Source organism: Elaeis guineensis, chromosome 5 (genome assembly GCF_000442705.2).
Source record: "Elaeis guineensis isolate ETL-2024a chromosome 5, EG11, whole genome shotgun sequence".
In the NCBI taxonomy this organism is placed as follows: Eukaryota; Viridiplantae; Streptophyta; class Magnoliopsida; order Arecales; family Arecaceae; genus Elaeis; species Elaeis guineensis.
The window spans coordinates 132,348,642-132,361,341 of NC_025997.2; the positions used below are offsets into that span (position 1 = coordinate 132,348,642).

Below are 12,700 nucleotides of genomic sequence, written 5' to 3' on the forward strand. Positions count from 1 at the left end.
AAATGTCACAGAGAACACAGATTATAGCACAAGGTTCGCGTCGTATCATTCGCCTGTAAGGATCGAGTATTGTACAGCTTTCAAAATGCTCCAATCTTTTGCGTCCATCTATGGCACACATGACATAGTATTTGAAAAATATGGAATGCGCAATGCAATGGTTGATTTCGTAAAAAGAAAACACGTCATCCTTTCAGGCCAAAGATGCAATCCGAACCCTGCAGCCCAGCACCATGATGTGGTATAACGTGATGCATTTTGTCGGAGGATTAACGCATGCGAGACATTGGAATCGATACGATCCGTGTCTTATATATTATATTGCCCAATAAAGCTGCTATGTTATCACCGAGGACGTAGCGAGACAGGGTAGCTCTGCTCCTCCGATTTGGAGAGGAACCACGGATGGATCGTCTCCTAGACGCCCGGGGATGTTGGAGCGACAAAGGAAAAGCGAGGGAGCGTGCCAACTAACCGCACGTGAAACATAAAAGGCATTTTGAGCCGGTAGCTGCTACGGTCGGTCGGTTGGCTCGTTGAGTGAAGTAACGTCTCCTCTTGTTTTTTGTAATCCAGGCTTCCCACCGTCCCTTCTTTGACGTCTCTTCCCCTCCCACCCCCGGGTCCCTGTCTCTGTACCAAAGCGAGAGAGAGATTCTTCGGTACGAGGCACCATCACCGCGTACGGGAATCACATTGCCTCCTCCCCGCCTTTGGTTTTGTCACTCCGCCGCTGCTGTGACCACGTGTTTCCGAGCGAGGGGGAGAAGAGGGGAATAGAGAGAGGGGGAGGCGCATGGAATGATGGAGGAAGGGGAAGGCCGAGTTCTGCTGCTGCGACGATGAGAGGGGCCGCCCTCCCCCTCTCCTCCGGCCGGAGGATCCCGCTCAGATTCCGTCACCTCTCCATCTCGGCTTTTGGATCCGTCAAGATCAGGCTGCTCCTCTGCTGCTGCGTCGCCCTCGCGTTCCTCCTCCTAGCCTTCGGCTGCCGCCACTGCCCTTCCCTTCCTCCATCGTTGCCCCCTCCCGGGTACTGCACCACTCCTTTTTGCTTCCTTTTTTTTCCCCCCTTTCTTTTCTTGGAAAATCGAACTTTCCTTTAAAGCAAACAAGCTTGCATGATCTTTCATCAAGGGATCGTCATGTTCTCTTCTTCTTTCGAACGTAACTAACGGATCTTAGATCTCCTCTCTCACAAAACAACGATATCTTTTTATTGTTCTGGTCACCGTTTGTTTCTGTCACGATCTTCCATGGTTTTCTAGGCTTCATCTTATTTTTCATATTTTTCTGTGGCCGTTTCTTGTTTTCGAATCCGATCAGCTCCATATGTGACCTGTGAGGGATGGATCTTCTCATATCTACCTAACTGTCTCTCCATTTAGATTCCTTCATCTTGCACACCACTCACATGATGGACGAACAATTGAATTTGTTCTTTTCACCCTTGCTTTTTCTTGCTTTCTTTTGAAATTACTTTTTCCGTTTTTTGTTTCCTTTTTTTTTTGGGGGGTACTTTTTTTGTTGTTTCTTTTTTCCAGCATATTCTGCGCCATAGTTCTGTTGCTTTCAATAGCTCTGTTTATGTTGGTCTAATATTCTCCATTTTATTCTTTATTTCTCCACGTAGTTGAATTAAGTCGTCCTAATCATGGTTGTGGTATGATATCCTTTATAAATTAGAGCTACTTTGCGTTTGGTTAAAAAATTGATTTAGTTTGCAGCTCGGGGCATGCTATTTGTGGTATAAACTAAAATTAAAACAGGGGAAGATATGGAACAACTCGGTCATCATAACCATCTCTGACTTTGTCATCATAGTTACTAGTTTTTTGTGTCCCTTCTGTTTGATACTAATCAGTTTCTTGTATTCACCCACAACTTCGGTAAATCGACAACTAATAACGGTACATAGAGCCTTGGAGCGAATTGTTGCATGTGAGATGCAAGAAATGGTAAAAATCCATTTGACGCAACCTGAAGCTGAGCTGAACATTACTGTCCTGAATATTTCCAGTAACATGTCCAATCTTCAACTTTCTGTCCTTGAAGCTTAGAAAGACTTCGCTTGAATACCGTGTGTACAGATTTTTATTTTTGGTTTTTTTTTTTTTTACGTTTTGTTGTTTGGCATCCATGCTTTTCAAGACATATTGTTCATGAGCATGACCATAAACTTGGCAAATTTTTTATTTGTAGCATAATTATTTAACCATCCCGAGTTACGTAGGAAGAAATTACTGATCAAGCAAATCCTTGGTTAGTTACCTATAAATTTGCTGGTAGAAGTGATTTTTCGAGAGAGCAAGGAGAGGGGAAAGGAGGATCGTTCAATTCACTAATCATTTGGACTTCTTCTGATATCCAAACTATCTAGTTCCAGCTATTCTTTTTTTTTTTTTTTTTGCTGCGTCATTTGCAGCACTCTAAGTAGCTGTTTCTTAGATGTCAAATCTGCAGCCCATTCTCAAGTAAGATATTTGGTGAATCCTGTATCAATTTTCTATAGGTTTTTTTAGAGACTTACTATTTCGTTTCTTTTATATTCTTAAATTCTTAATCATATCCTCTGTGTAGGAAATGTGTTTATACCTACTTGAAAGAATCAAAGCAATGATTCCCGTTATGGATTATTTATGTTATTTAGGAGGATTTGTTTCTCTTGTATATAGTTTGGAGACAAGCAATTTCGAGCGTCAGCTCTAAAAATTCATTCTTGTCCCAGATATGGATAACTTTTCTTGTAGAATCATTAACCCAAATTTTATGCCCATTCTCTACATTGTTTTTTCATTATATTGGTATCTCACTGATTATGCAACATTTTATGTGAAAAAAAAAAAATTAACATTGCAATGTAAATTTGAACATCCAGACGGCAACATTTTGAAGCATCACTTTTAGGATTGTAAATCCGATTACCGTTGACACTGATTTGGTTAAGCTTTCTTGAAAAATCTTAATCTATATTTGTCCCAAAACATGCTTCTTATGTAAGTGCTATAATCCTTTGCTCTGCGCAGGAAAGGTTACACCATATTGATTAACACATGGAAGAGAAATGACCTGCTGAAGCAATCCATTGTTCATTATGCTTCTTGTCGTGGAGTTAATTCTATTCACATTGTGTGGAGTGAACCTGATCCACCTTCAGATTCGTTACATGATTTTTTGAGGCAAGCTACACAGATGAACTCTAAAGGGGGCAAATATATTGAAGTAAGATTTGATTTGAATCAAGAAGACAGTCTGAACAACAGGTTCAAGGAAATCAAGGGTTTGAGGACTGATGCTATCTTTTCAATAGATGATGATGTTATATTTTCCTGTTCATCTGTTGAATTAGCTTTCAGTGTCTGGCAAAGTGCCCCAATGTCAATGGTGGGATTTGTACCTCGTGTGCATTGGCTGGATAAGTCGGTATGCCCTTGCTGATTCATATTTTGGACTTTCAATAGCCTTTCATATTTTTGTCAATAGACTAAATTTTGGGACAAACCTCCGACTTCCACTCTGCATTCACATTTTATATATTTGTCAGATTATTTTCTTTCTCAGACAACGTGCCTCTAAATTTGTGGAAGAAATTCTCTGAAATTTACACCAAGCATTTTTTTCTTTCCATTAGAAGCAAATAAAGGATACCCTTTTCTTTATGGTTGAATCAAATAAAGGATACTGAATGTAGCCCATGGAAACATATGACTTTTCATTATCTCCACAGCCCCCACCCGCCCTTCCCCGGCTCTCTCCTCTGGGGAAAGAAAACTTTTTCCTTTTTGACTTTTGGTTGGAAGTTCTTGGTGAATGCATGGATGTTTTTCTTTTTCCAGAGAGACAGTGTGGAACACTATAGGTATGGAGGCTGGTGGTCAGTTTGGTGGATGGGTACCTACAGCATGGTTCTCTCCAAGGCAGCCTTCTTCCACCACAAGTATCTTGATCTGTACACAAACCATATGCCAGCAGCTATAAGAGATTATGTGACCAAAAACAGGTCTTTATGGAAATTATTGTTACTTTTTAGCTTTTGATAGAGTGATATGTATTCTTTATTTCCTTTAAGTAACGATGCTTCATTTTATTTTATTTTATTTTATTATTTTATTTATTTATTTATTTTCCCCTGGGTTTTTTTTTTTGTTGTTTGGGGGGGGGGGGGGGTGTGCTTCATTTATATTGCAGGAACTGTGAAGATATTGCAATGTCTTTGCTTGTGGCAAATGTAACAGGTGCTCCACCCATGTGGGTAAAAGGTGAGGAAGTAATTTGTTGAAGAATTCTGTCACCATTTATCCTCTTTCTTTGTTTTGAGATAAAACTGCAATTTGGTTTGATCATAGGATCATACTGAGTGTTATTATTGTTTCTCACTGTTGTTTAAAGAAGAATGCTTGGACAATAGCTAGCCTCTATAAGTTTTATATATTTGATGCAAGACCTTCTCTTCATATATTTCCTTATATGTCTTGATGTATAAGCACGTGCTGGGCTTCTTATATGGAGTGCAACTAGAGGTCAATGCACTTCTGATTGATAGGCAACAAGGAGTAAATTCCAGTATTTGGAAGAATTAATTGCATTTTCAGAGTTCTAAAATTAGTCAAATGATTTTAAGAAAAATAAAATGCAGTTGCAATAAATTAACAGATCAGTCATGCTTTTGTCTCTTGATGGTTCCAGCCAAGTTAATATTTGAACTTCGCCTAGAATCACCATTAATTCATTTCCCAGCCTATATCTTTTATGACTTTTCATCAATTGTGGTCAAGATGAGTTTAGACCTCCTGTGAATGAAAACAAGGGACAGGAGCAAAGCTAAGGAATGAGTTTATTTCTGAATAAACAAATGAGAATTATGTAGTTTTATATGAGTATAGTTGTCTTTCTAAGTTAAGTAAAAGAGATTCAGCTGGTTCCATTGGAGATGGATCAATAGTATTGGAGGATGAGCTGCATCTATAATAGTCAAATCACACAACGCATCATCTTCTTCATAATTATGTCCATCTTCTGTAATCTCATAGGCATGTATGCCTATTAGCATGTTGAGATGTAAAATCAAAGACATCCTCAATTAGATTTGGATCCCATATTGGCTGTTAGGTTTGGATTTGATTCTAAACTTTCAATCCATATCAGAATTGGAGTCATATTTTGTGCAATTTTGCACAGTTACCCGCATGTGTCAACAGATAAAAATAATTGGGCTTCAATCCTTGTTAAAGCTCATGGGGGACATGGGACCACAAGTCTTAGCCATTCAACTCTGAAGTTGTAAATCATCAAAAGTTTGATATTCCAATCGTTTTCGGAAAAATGAATGTATTTGCACTACCCATCATATGTGATTATTTCATTTTATCATGCATTTTATCTCCTTATCATCGATTTGTTTCTTTTTTTTCTTTTCTTTTCCTTGATTGTTATTCCTAAATTCCTAATAATTCAACTGGTTAGGTGGGTTGGCAACAACCCACTGTAGAAACTATGTTAATTTTCATTCATATGAAACATGAAAATTGGTTTTTCTTAATCAGTAGGAAAGAGGGTGATTGAATGTGTGTAAGTTCATATACTGCTGAAAAATTAAACACTAGATCAGTTGCCGAAGGACTTTTTTTTGCCCTAAACCTGACCGATCCACCTTAAGACTCGATAAGTAGCTGAGGATTAATTATAAATATTAAGGGTTAAAATTCTTGAAGCTTTTATCCTCAAGAGAGAGCACATTATATGCTGTAGTTTATTCCTGATGCTTCTATTGCCTATATACTAGCTTAATATCAAAAATGCCTTATCGTATGGAAATATTGCATGAAAAATGGGGCAACCACAATTTTCCTTTTAAACACGCACACACACACACACACACATATATATATATGGTCAGACAGCTGTTGCATGCTGGGTTATTCAGTTTTTTCATTTGTAATGGTGCTTGGTCATGTAATTATAGACTTGCACATAGATAATGTGATGGCAAGGTTATAGGAATACCAAAGAGTCATCTCAAACAGAACTTGCACACAAAGATTTGGGTACACTTTAATATTTACTGGGATTAAATCATATAATCTAGTAGAAGCATGTTACTGATTATCACCTGTAGACCTGAATATTATGTCCAAAGCTTTTACCTGTGGAAGGATATTCACATAATGCTTGTGAGATATGGTGCCGAGGCCATCATTCTATTACTCATGATCATGTCAGTGTTAAAGCACAATTAGTTGAAAACTCTCGTTAAACATGAATTTTAAAGTATGAGTACATAGGAGGTGTATTTTGATATTCTGCATTATGCAGAGCGGACAGAAACATGTCCTTGAGGACCAGATGCATAAAGGTCGATAGCCGTTTCCAAAAAGATTGAGAAAGTTGCAGATAAGGAACTGTTTACCCATTTCCTGGTTACCTGTGCAGTTCAAACATGTCTTCATCCAGGACTTGGAATGAAATCACCCTATCAATAATGTATTCCAAGCTGGAGATGGAAGATATTTTACTCTGATTTCAGGAGAGATGTTTCAGATTATGTGGTCAGGTTTATGGATCTTCTAACACTGGGACAGATCAACAAATCGGCATAGCTTTAATGTTTTGAAGCTTTATATTATTATGGCATTCTTTGTTGCACTTTGTGTAAACTGGTTCTCACTTGTTACCTTTATTTGAAAGGGTATGTTTAGTATCCTCTACTTTTAATTACTCCATGTAGTGTCACTCGTATCCCAAGTCTTCTGTCCTCTCTGTTTTATTTGTTTTTCCTCTTCTTTCATACAGAAAAAATGTCATGTTTTTTGTTGCAAATGTCGTGAAGTTAGTGCATCGGCATTATATATGTATAGAAATTATCTTATAGTTCTCTTTGTGCTGGAAGGCTGACACAATATATACTGTCATCCATTGGTTTCAAAATGCAATTAAATTACTATATGGAGGTGTTTGAGAATGTCAGCTGATTGTGTTTCATTACAGGCAGGGTATTCGAGATTGGATCAACAGGCATCAGTAGTTTAGGAGGTCATAGCAGAAGGAGATCAGAATGCCTTAATGTGTTTGCTCCAATTTATGGTCATATGCCTTTGATAGCAACCAATGCGAAGGTCATAGACAGCAGGCATAGTTGGTTTTGGTAATCGTTGTGGCTTCGTATTGGTCTGTCAGCTATATTATTTTCTTTTTTACATTCCTCTTAATTCGTTTAGATCATTGTAATCACTCTCTGTATATATCAAGGCGATCAATATTAAATCCATGTGACATGCATTTACGACCATTCTAATTTTGTATTGAGTTCAAAATCTTGTTTATTCACACTTGCGTTCGGGATGCTTCACCTAAGAGGACGGAGGGTGTTGGCTGAGCTGGAAGGTAACTAAATGTTAATTTGCCAGCAAGTGAAATTACTAAGAGTATTAATAGAAAATGTTTTACCATGCAGTTTTTCATGTGCATAATGGGAAATATTACTTTCATTCTGAAACAACAATTTGATCCGCAATTTTCCTTTCATTGTGCTTCATTAATGAACATCAGAATCGTGGGGGGAAGTTTCTTTCTTCCGGTGTTTTTTTTTTTTTTTCCATGTTCTCCTGATCCTTCCAATGATGAATAAACAAGTATTTTGGTTGATAATGAGGGTACAGCAAGTCCACATGCGCCAAGACCTCCAAACCGCCTGTTAAAATGGATCGATGCACAATCTTTGAACCTTTTTTGTGCTCCTCTGTTGAGGTTGGCTATGATTTGCTCCAGCATCCATTTATTCGATAGTTCGGTTCATCATGTGCTTATGCGAAGACCGCTGAATGGAATGCCTTCTAACATTACTCATTAGCCAAAAATATCATAAATGGAGCAAAATCAGCTTGATCAAGCAAGAAGCATTGTTCCCCCAAAGTAAATCATAGGTCAATTCAAGGAGGGAGTTTTGCCGTTGTATTTGTGATGATAAGTCCTGAAACAAAGATGCTTAATGGAGGTGGTATTTTTTGATGTTTCGGCGTCCATTTGACAAGTGAATCAAGAGCAAAATATGCACCATCGGTAAAAGCAATATTCAACATACTGGTAATGTTGATTCACAATATCGGTAAAAAGCAATATGTGTCATGATGTTGGTGGAGCTTGCACCCTATTCTCATAAGTAAAACTGCCATATTACTCAACAGTTTGCAAAAATTACGTTCATACAATAGTATATACCATCTATATGGGATTTGCTTCTGCATTTTCATTTCACTCTTTTAACTTCGGCATTAAGAGATTTGGTGGTAAAAACAATTGTCTGAGGAGCAAGACTAACATCCAGACATCATTGAATTGATATACTTACTGCATTCCACTCTACCATGGAAAGGTTTTGACCATGGACAAAGAGGTAAGAATTGGGTTAAAAACATTAGTCGGAGTTTGACCAAATCTACCATCGACTTAATATGAAATGATTCTAATAGCGGTTTGGATGATTGGACTGCACATTCTATAAAATTCATGAGTTGAAATATTTATATATTTTTTTCTCTCTATGATCTCAAAATCATAAGATCAACCGGACCTATATTCATAACTATTTGCAATTTTGAAGTAGCTGATTTGAATCCCCAGAAAAAATGTCAGCTAAGATTTTTTCTATAAATTTGAGCCAATCTATTTTAAAATTATTTTTAAATAGTTATAAATGTAGATTTAGTTCAATCCGTAATTCTATTAGTTTGTTTGTTACATCGGTGATTTCATAAATTTTTTGTACGATTTTCAGTCTAGTTTGAAACAAAGTATAAATGGAGTCATTCCACAAATTATTAGCTGAATTCATTCCATCCGTCCATCTATAATAATTTGTCTGGTAGTACAGCCTTTCATTTGTGCGATGATTAGGAAAGGAGCACGTTTTTAGTTTTTACATACAGACAATAAGCCCGCACTGGCGCCTGGCGGAGAGGCTGCAGGAAGCGGACATCGTCCCGCCGTCGTCCAGCCAGCAGTGAAGCCGTCCATTTTCGTGATGGGAAACGTGGCGGCAACGGAGGGCTGGTCTCTGCAACACCGGAGAACTGATCGGTCGCTGGCTCTCCGCTCACTCCAAGGCAGGCAGGCACTGGCATGGCATGTATCGATCACGACAAAAACATTGGGCCCACCTACATGCTAGATATTTATCTCTCCCCTCGGCTCCTTCATGATCGCTCCCCATCCCCATCCCCATCCGGCATTTATATTTTTGATTTCATGATCGCCGTCCTCCTAGCCGATTTATACGCTAGACTCGTTTTTTTTTAAAAAAATTTATTTATAGAAGATCGAAACTGATATTATTATAAATAGTAATGCAAGATACATTCATGAACAAAGAAGCGAAACGGAGATGAGAAGTCTAGTTTAGTTTGACAACCTCTCAAGCATCTCGGATCAAAGGGTCCAACTTCCCCGTGAACCTAAGAACGGTCCGAGAAAGTGCGTCAGACATTCTCGTGATACTCGTTGGATTAATTCCACGTTCACATTGGGCGAGTCATATATACGCGTTCTGGTCTGGTGCACACATTTAGCGATAAGAATGAGAGAGACGAGAGGGTACGGTGAAGGGTAAGGCGCGTGGTAGGCGGGCGGAGAGAGGTAGAAGAAGAGTGAAGACAACTAGGAGATCGAAAGGAGGTCTACCGGGGGGAACGAGTCTTCGGCGCTTGCAAAGTAGTCGCTGTTTACGTATACCCAAAAAAAAAAAAAATCGCTTTCGCTGTCTCGAGTGGGAGCGTGAGATCTCGTGAAGCACAACGGCCACGCCTTTCCTCCGTCCGACCGCAATTAACCCCCCCAGGCCCCCCGTGAGGTCTCCATGTTGCATGTAGCAGGTGCAATTGGATCGCGTCAAATCCGACGGTACATAACACGACGCGTTAACCCTTGTAATTCACCAATTCCCGATTTCGCGCTCTCTACCGTACATATGCGCTTGGATTTGCCCTGATTCTCGTGGACCTGGCGCATGCAATAATTTCTCCCTGGTGAGTGGTGTCCGTCCTGACCTCCGTTTTGAAATTGTGCTCGTGCTACCAGCATCACTTCTCGCCTCCCCATGCAAGTTGGAGCATCCGGGGGATGCATCGCCGACCGTTGGACTTTGACTAAAATCTGAAACAGGATGGAGTAACTGCGCGCGAGGGGCCGTGGGCATTCGGTGAGAGTGGGCTCGGGCTGACGGACTTGCTGATCATGATAGTTCCGAGATCAGCTGAGCTTCTCCAACAAAATCGCACCAATAGGTGTACATGGCATACATAAGTTGCCCAAATCACATCCGGTACTCACCTTGATAAGTTGAATACTTCTTTTGGGACTCGTTTGATTGATGAAATTTTTTTTTATAAAATATTATTTTTTTAAAAATTAATTTTCAAAAATATGATATTTAAAAAAATAATTTTAATATATTTGATTGATCATAAAAAAATAATTTATTTTAAAATAATTTATATTTGATTGAACATCTACTTTATTGAAAAAATTATGCAGAAAAATTACTATACTTTGAATACAAGAACAAATTTTATCATATCATACATATTTACCATTGTTGCAAATAAAAACTTATAATGATTAATGATATTTTTGGTCGTACATTGTGATGGAGGAAGATTTGATACGTTGTGATGAAAAGAATATTCATTTCAATCATAAATTTTTTGATAGCTAAAAGAATATATTTTTTAAAAAATTTTAATTTTCATCTCATAAAAAAATCAGAAACATATGTCCTATGTATGAAATATGAAAATTATATTTTTAGATAAATATTTTTTTCCCAACCCCTCTCGTGAACTCCAACCATTTTGAGCAGTGTTTTTTGTTATCGTGTAGAGCGACCATTCATACTTAAATTAATTGGGTATAAGATCCTGCTCTTAATAAAAGTTGGGAGGCCATGTGCTGCTCATTTTTATTAAAAAAAAAAAAGAAATAGGTGCAAGTTTACTTTTGCAAGTGTGAAGAAGAAAATAGAATAGAAGGAATAAATTCTTAAAATAAAATATATTATTTAACATTAATAAATTATGCGTTTTTAAACTTATAGAATATTGTAACGCCTAGAGGGAATTGGAAAAGGTATGCTGCTTTTGCTTTTGTTTTTACTCAAAATTTAAAAAATAATTACTAATGAAAAAACAAGGGAGAAAAGACATGCGAGTCTCGCAAAGTTTTTAAGTTACGTCAACGCCAAGTGTTTCGCTTTCATCTATTAAATCATCGTTTGACAACTTGTTCGATATTAAATCTTTGTTTAATCTCAGCCGTCCTCTTGGTTTCCCTTGAACTAGTATGAATAGACAGAAATCTAATTATCACTTCACAAGCCGATGTCACTTAGTCGAGTGACGGACCCAAAGCACAATTTGGCATCTTTTCTCATCACCCTCCGCGATTTGGGCCGTCCATTCTTTAGCTCCTACAGATATTTCTCTTACATTCTTGTCCATATTTTCACTGCCAGCTATTACATTCTCGTCCATATTATTACATCCAATCTAATGTCATGTGTCTTTGTCACAACGTTATTCTTCTTAGACATGATATTTCATAAAACCGAGTGCGATCATTCCATATAACAACGGTCGCAACTTTTTGCAGCCGCGGACCATCCCACCTCTCTCTCTTTATATATATATATATATATATATATATATATATATATATATATATATATATATATATATATATATATATATATATATATATATATATATATTATTAGAATAAATCAATCGATTCCCAACTCCGACTCTATATCGGCCGAATAAACATATTACGTCGACTTACAATCGATTGACCGATGAAGAATCGGCTATTATCGACCAATAGCAGATGACTTAATTAACCTTCGATCGAAAACTATCGGCATATCAGAGTTACCAGCCGATGGATATTCGGATCTTCTATCGATTTATCAGTATTATCGATATATAGTCGATCTATCTGCTCAACATACCCTAATTGTTATGAACAGTTATCAACTACGTATTACGGAGATTAATGAAAATAAATATCCCACTAACTCCACGATTATGGCTCGATAATCTAGCACCATAACAAGTGGGACCATGTGCTCGACGGTTACATCAGATCATCTATGAAAGGAGAGGTAAACAAGTAGCACGGGTAAGGCAATTCTAGGCCAAGACTTTGTCACTTTCAATATTCTTAGCTGTTCACAAACTTCTTCTCTGACTTAAGCATCGGAAGATCCCCGTCAGACACAACTCCAGTCTGTGAGGACTTTATCTTGCATGTGCTCTTCACCGGCGACAGACGACAGAGAATTGGCCGCAACAGACTGGCACACCAAGAAGGAGAGAAAAATATAGCCAACCATGCCGAAAACCAGAGCTCAATACTCGACTAGATCATCGAGGCAGTCTTCCCATCAGGAAGATGTTCCTCCTCCACCTCCAGTGGCGGAGCCCAGTTCTTCGCATCTTGTGGTCATCACAGATGCACAGATTGCTGCACTCATGCAGTAAGTAAAGATTTTGACGGAGGTGGTCCAAAGCCTCCATCAGCAGCAAATCCAGCAGCAACAGCAGCCACTGGTGGAGCAACCGATGGCTCAATCAATGCCATCTAAGCACAGCCGCCGTCCTCCACAGTGCTCACCCTCCTCATCTCAAGAGCGACCGTCTCGATACTCTCACCG

At 38.3% G+C, this 12,700-nt stretch overlaps 1 protein-coding gene across 2 annotated transcripts; it reads left to right on the forward strand.

The window, feature by feature from the left end:
- The first annotated feature begins 502 nt into the window (after positions 1 to 502).
- Positions 503 to 7,285, forward strand: LOC105046255 (glycosylinositol phosphorylceramide mannosyl transferase 1). Of its 2 annotated transcripts, none has more exons than XM_010924790.4 (5): positions 503 to 1,033; positions 3,027 to 3,423; positions 3,837 to 4,000; positions 4,189 to 4,259; positions 6,985 to 7,285. In XM_010924790.4, exons 1-5 carry the CDS (start codon positions 843 to 845, stop codon positions 7,143 to 7,145), a joined length of 984 nt encoding a protein of 327 aa, XP_010923092.1. In that variant the 5' UTR covers positions 503 to 842; the 3' UTR covers positions 7,146 to 7,285. The 2 variants fall into 2 exon arrangements, with proteins under 2 accessions (XP_010923092.1, XP_010923093.1); XM_010924791.4 differs by lacking the exon at positions 6,985 to 7,285 and adding an exon at positions 6,313 to 6,484.
- The last annotated feature ends 5,415 nt before the right edge of the window (positions 7,286 to 12,700 follow it).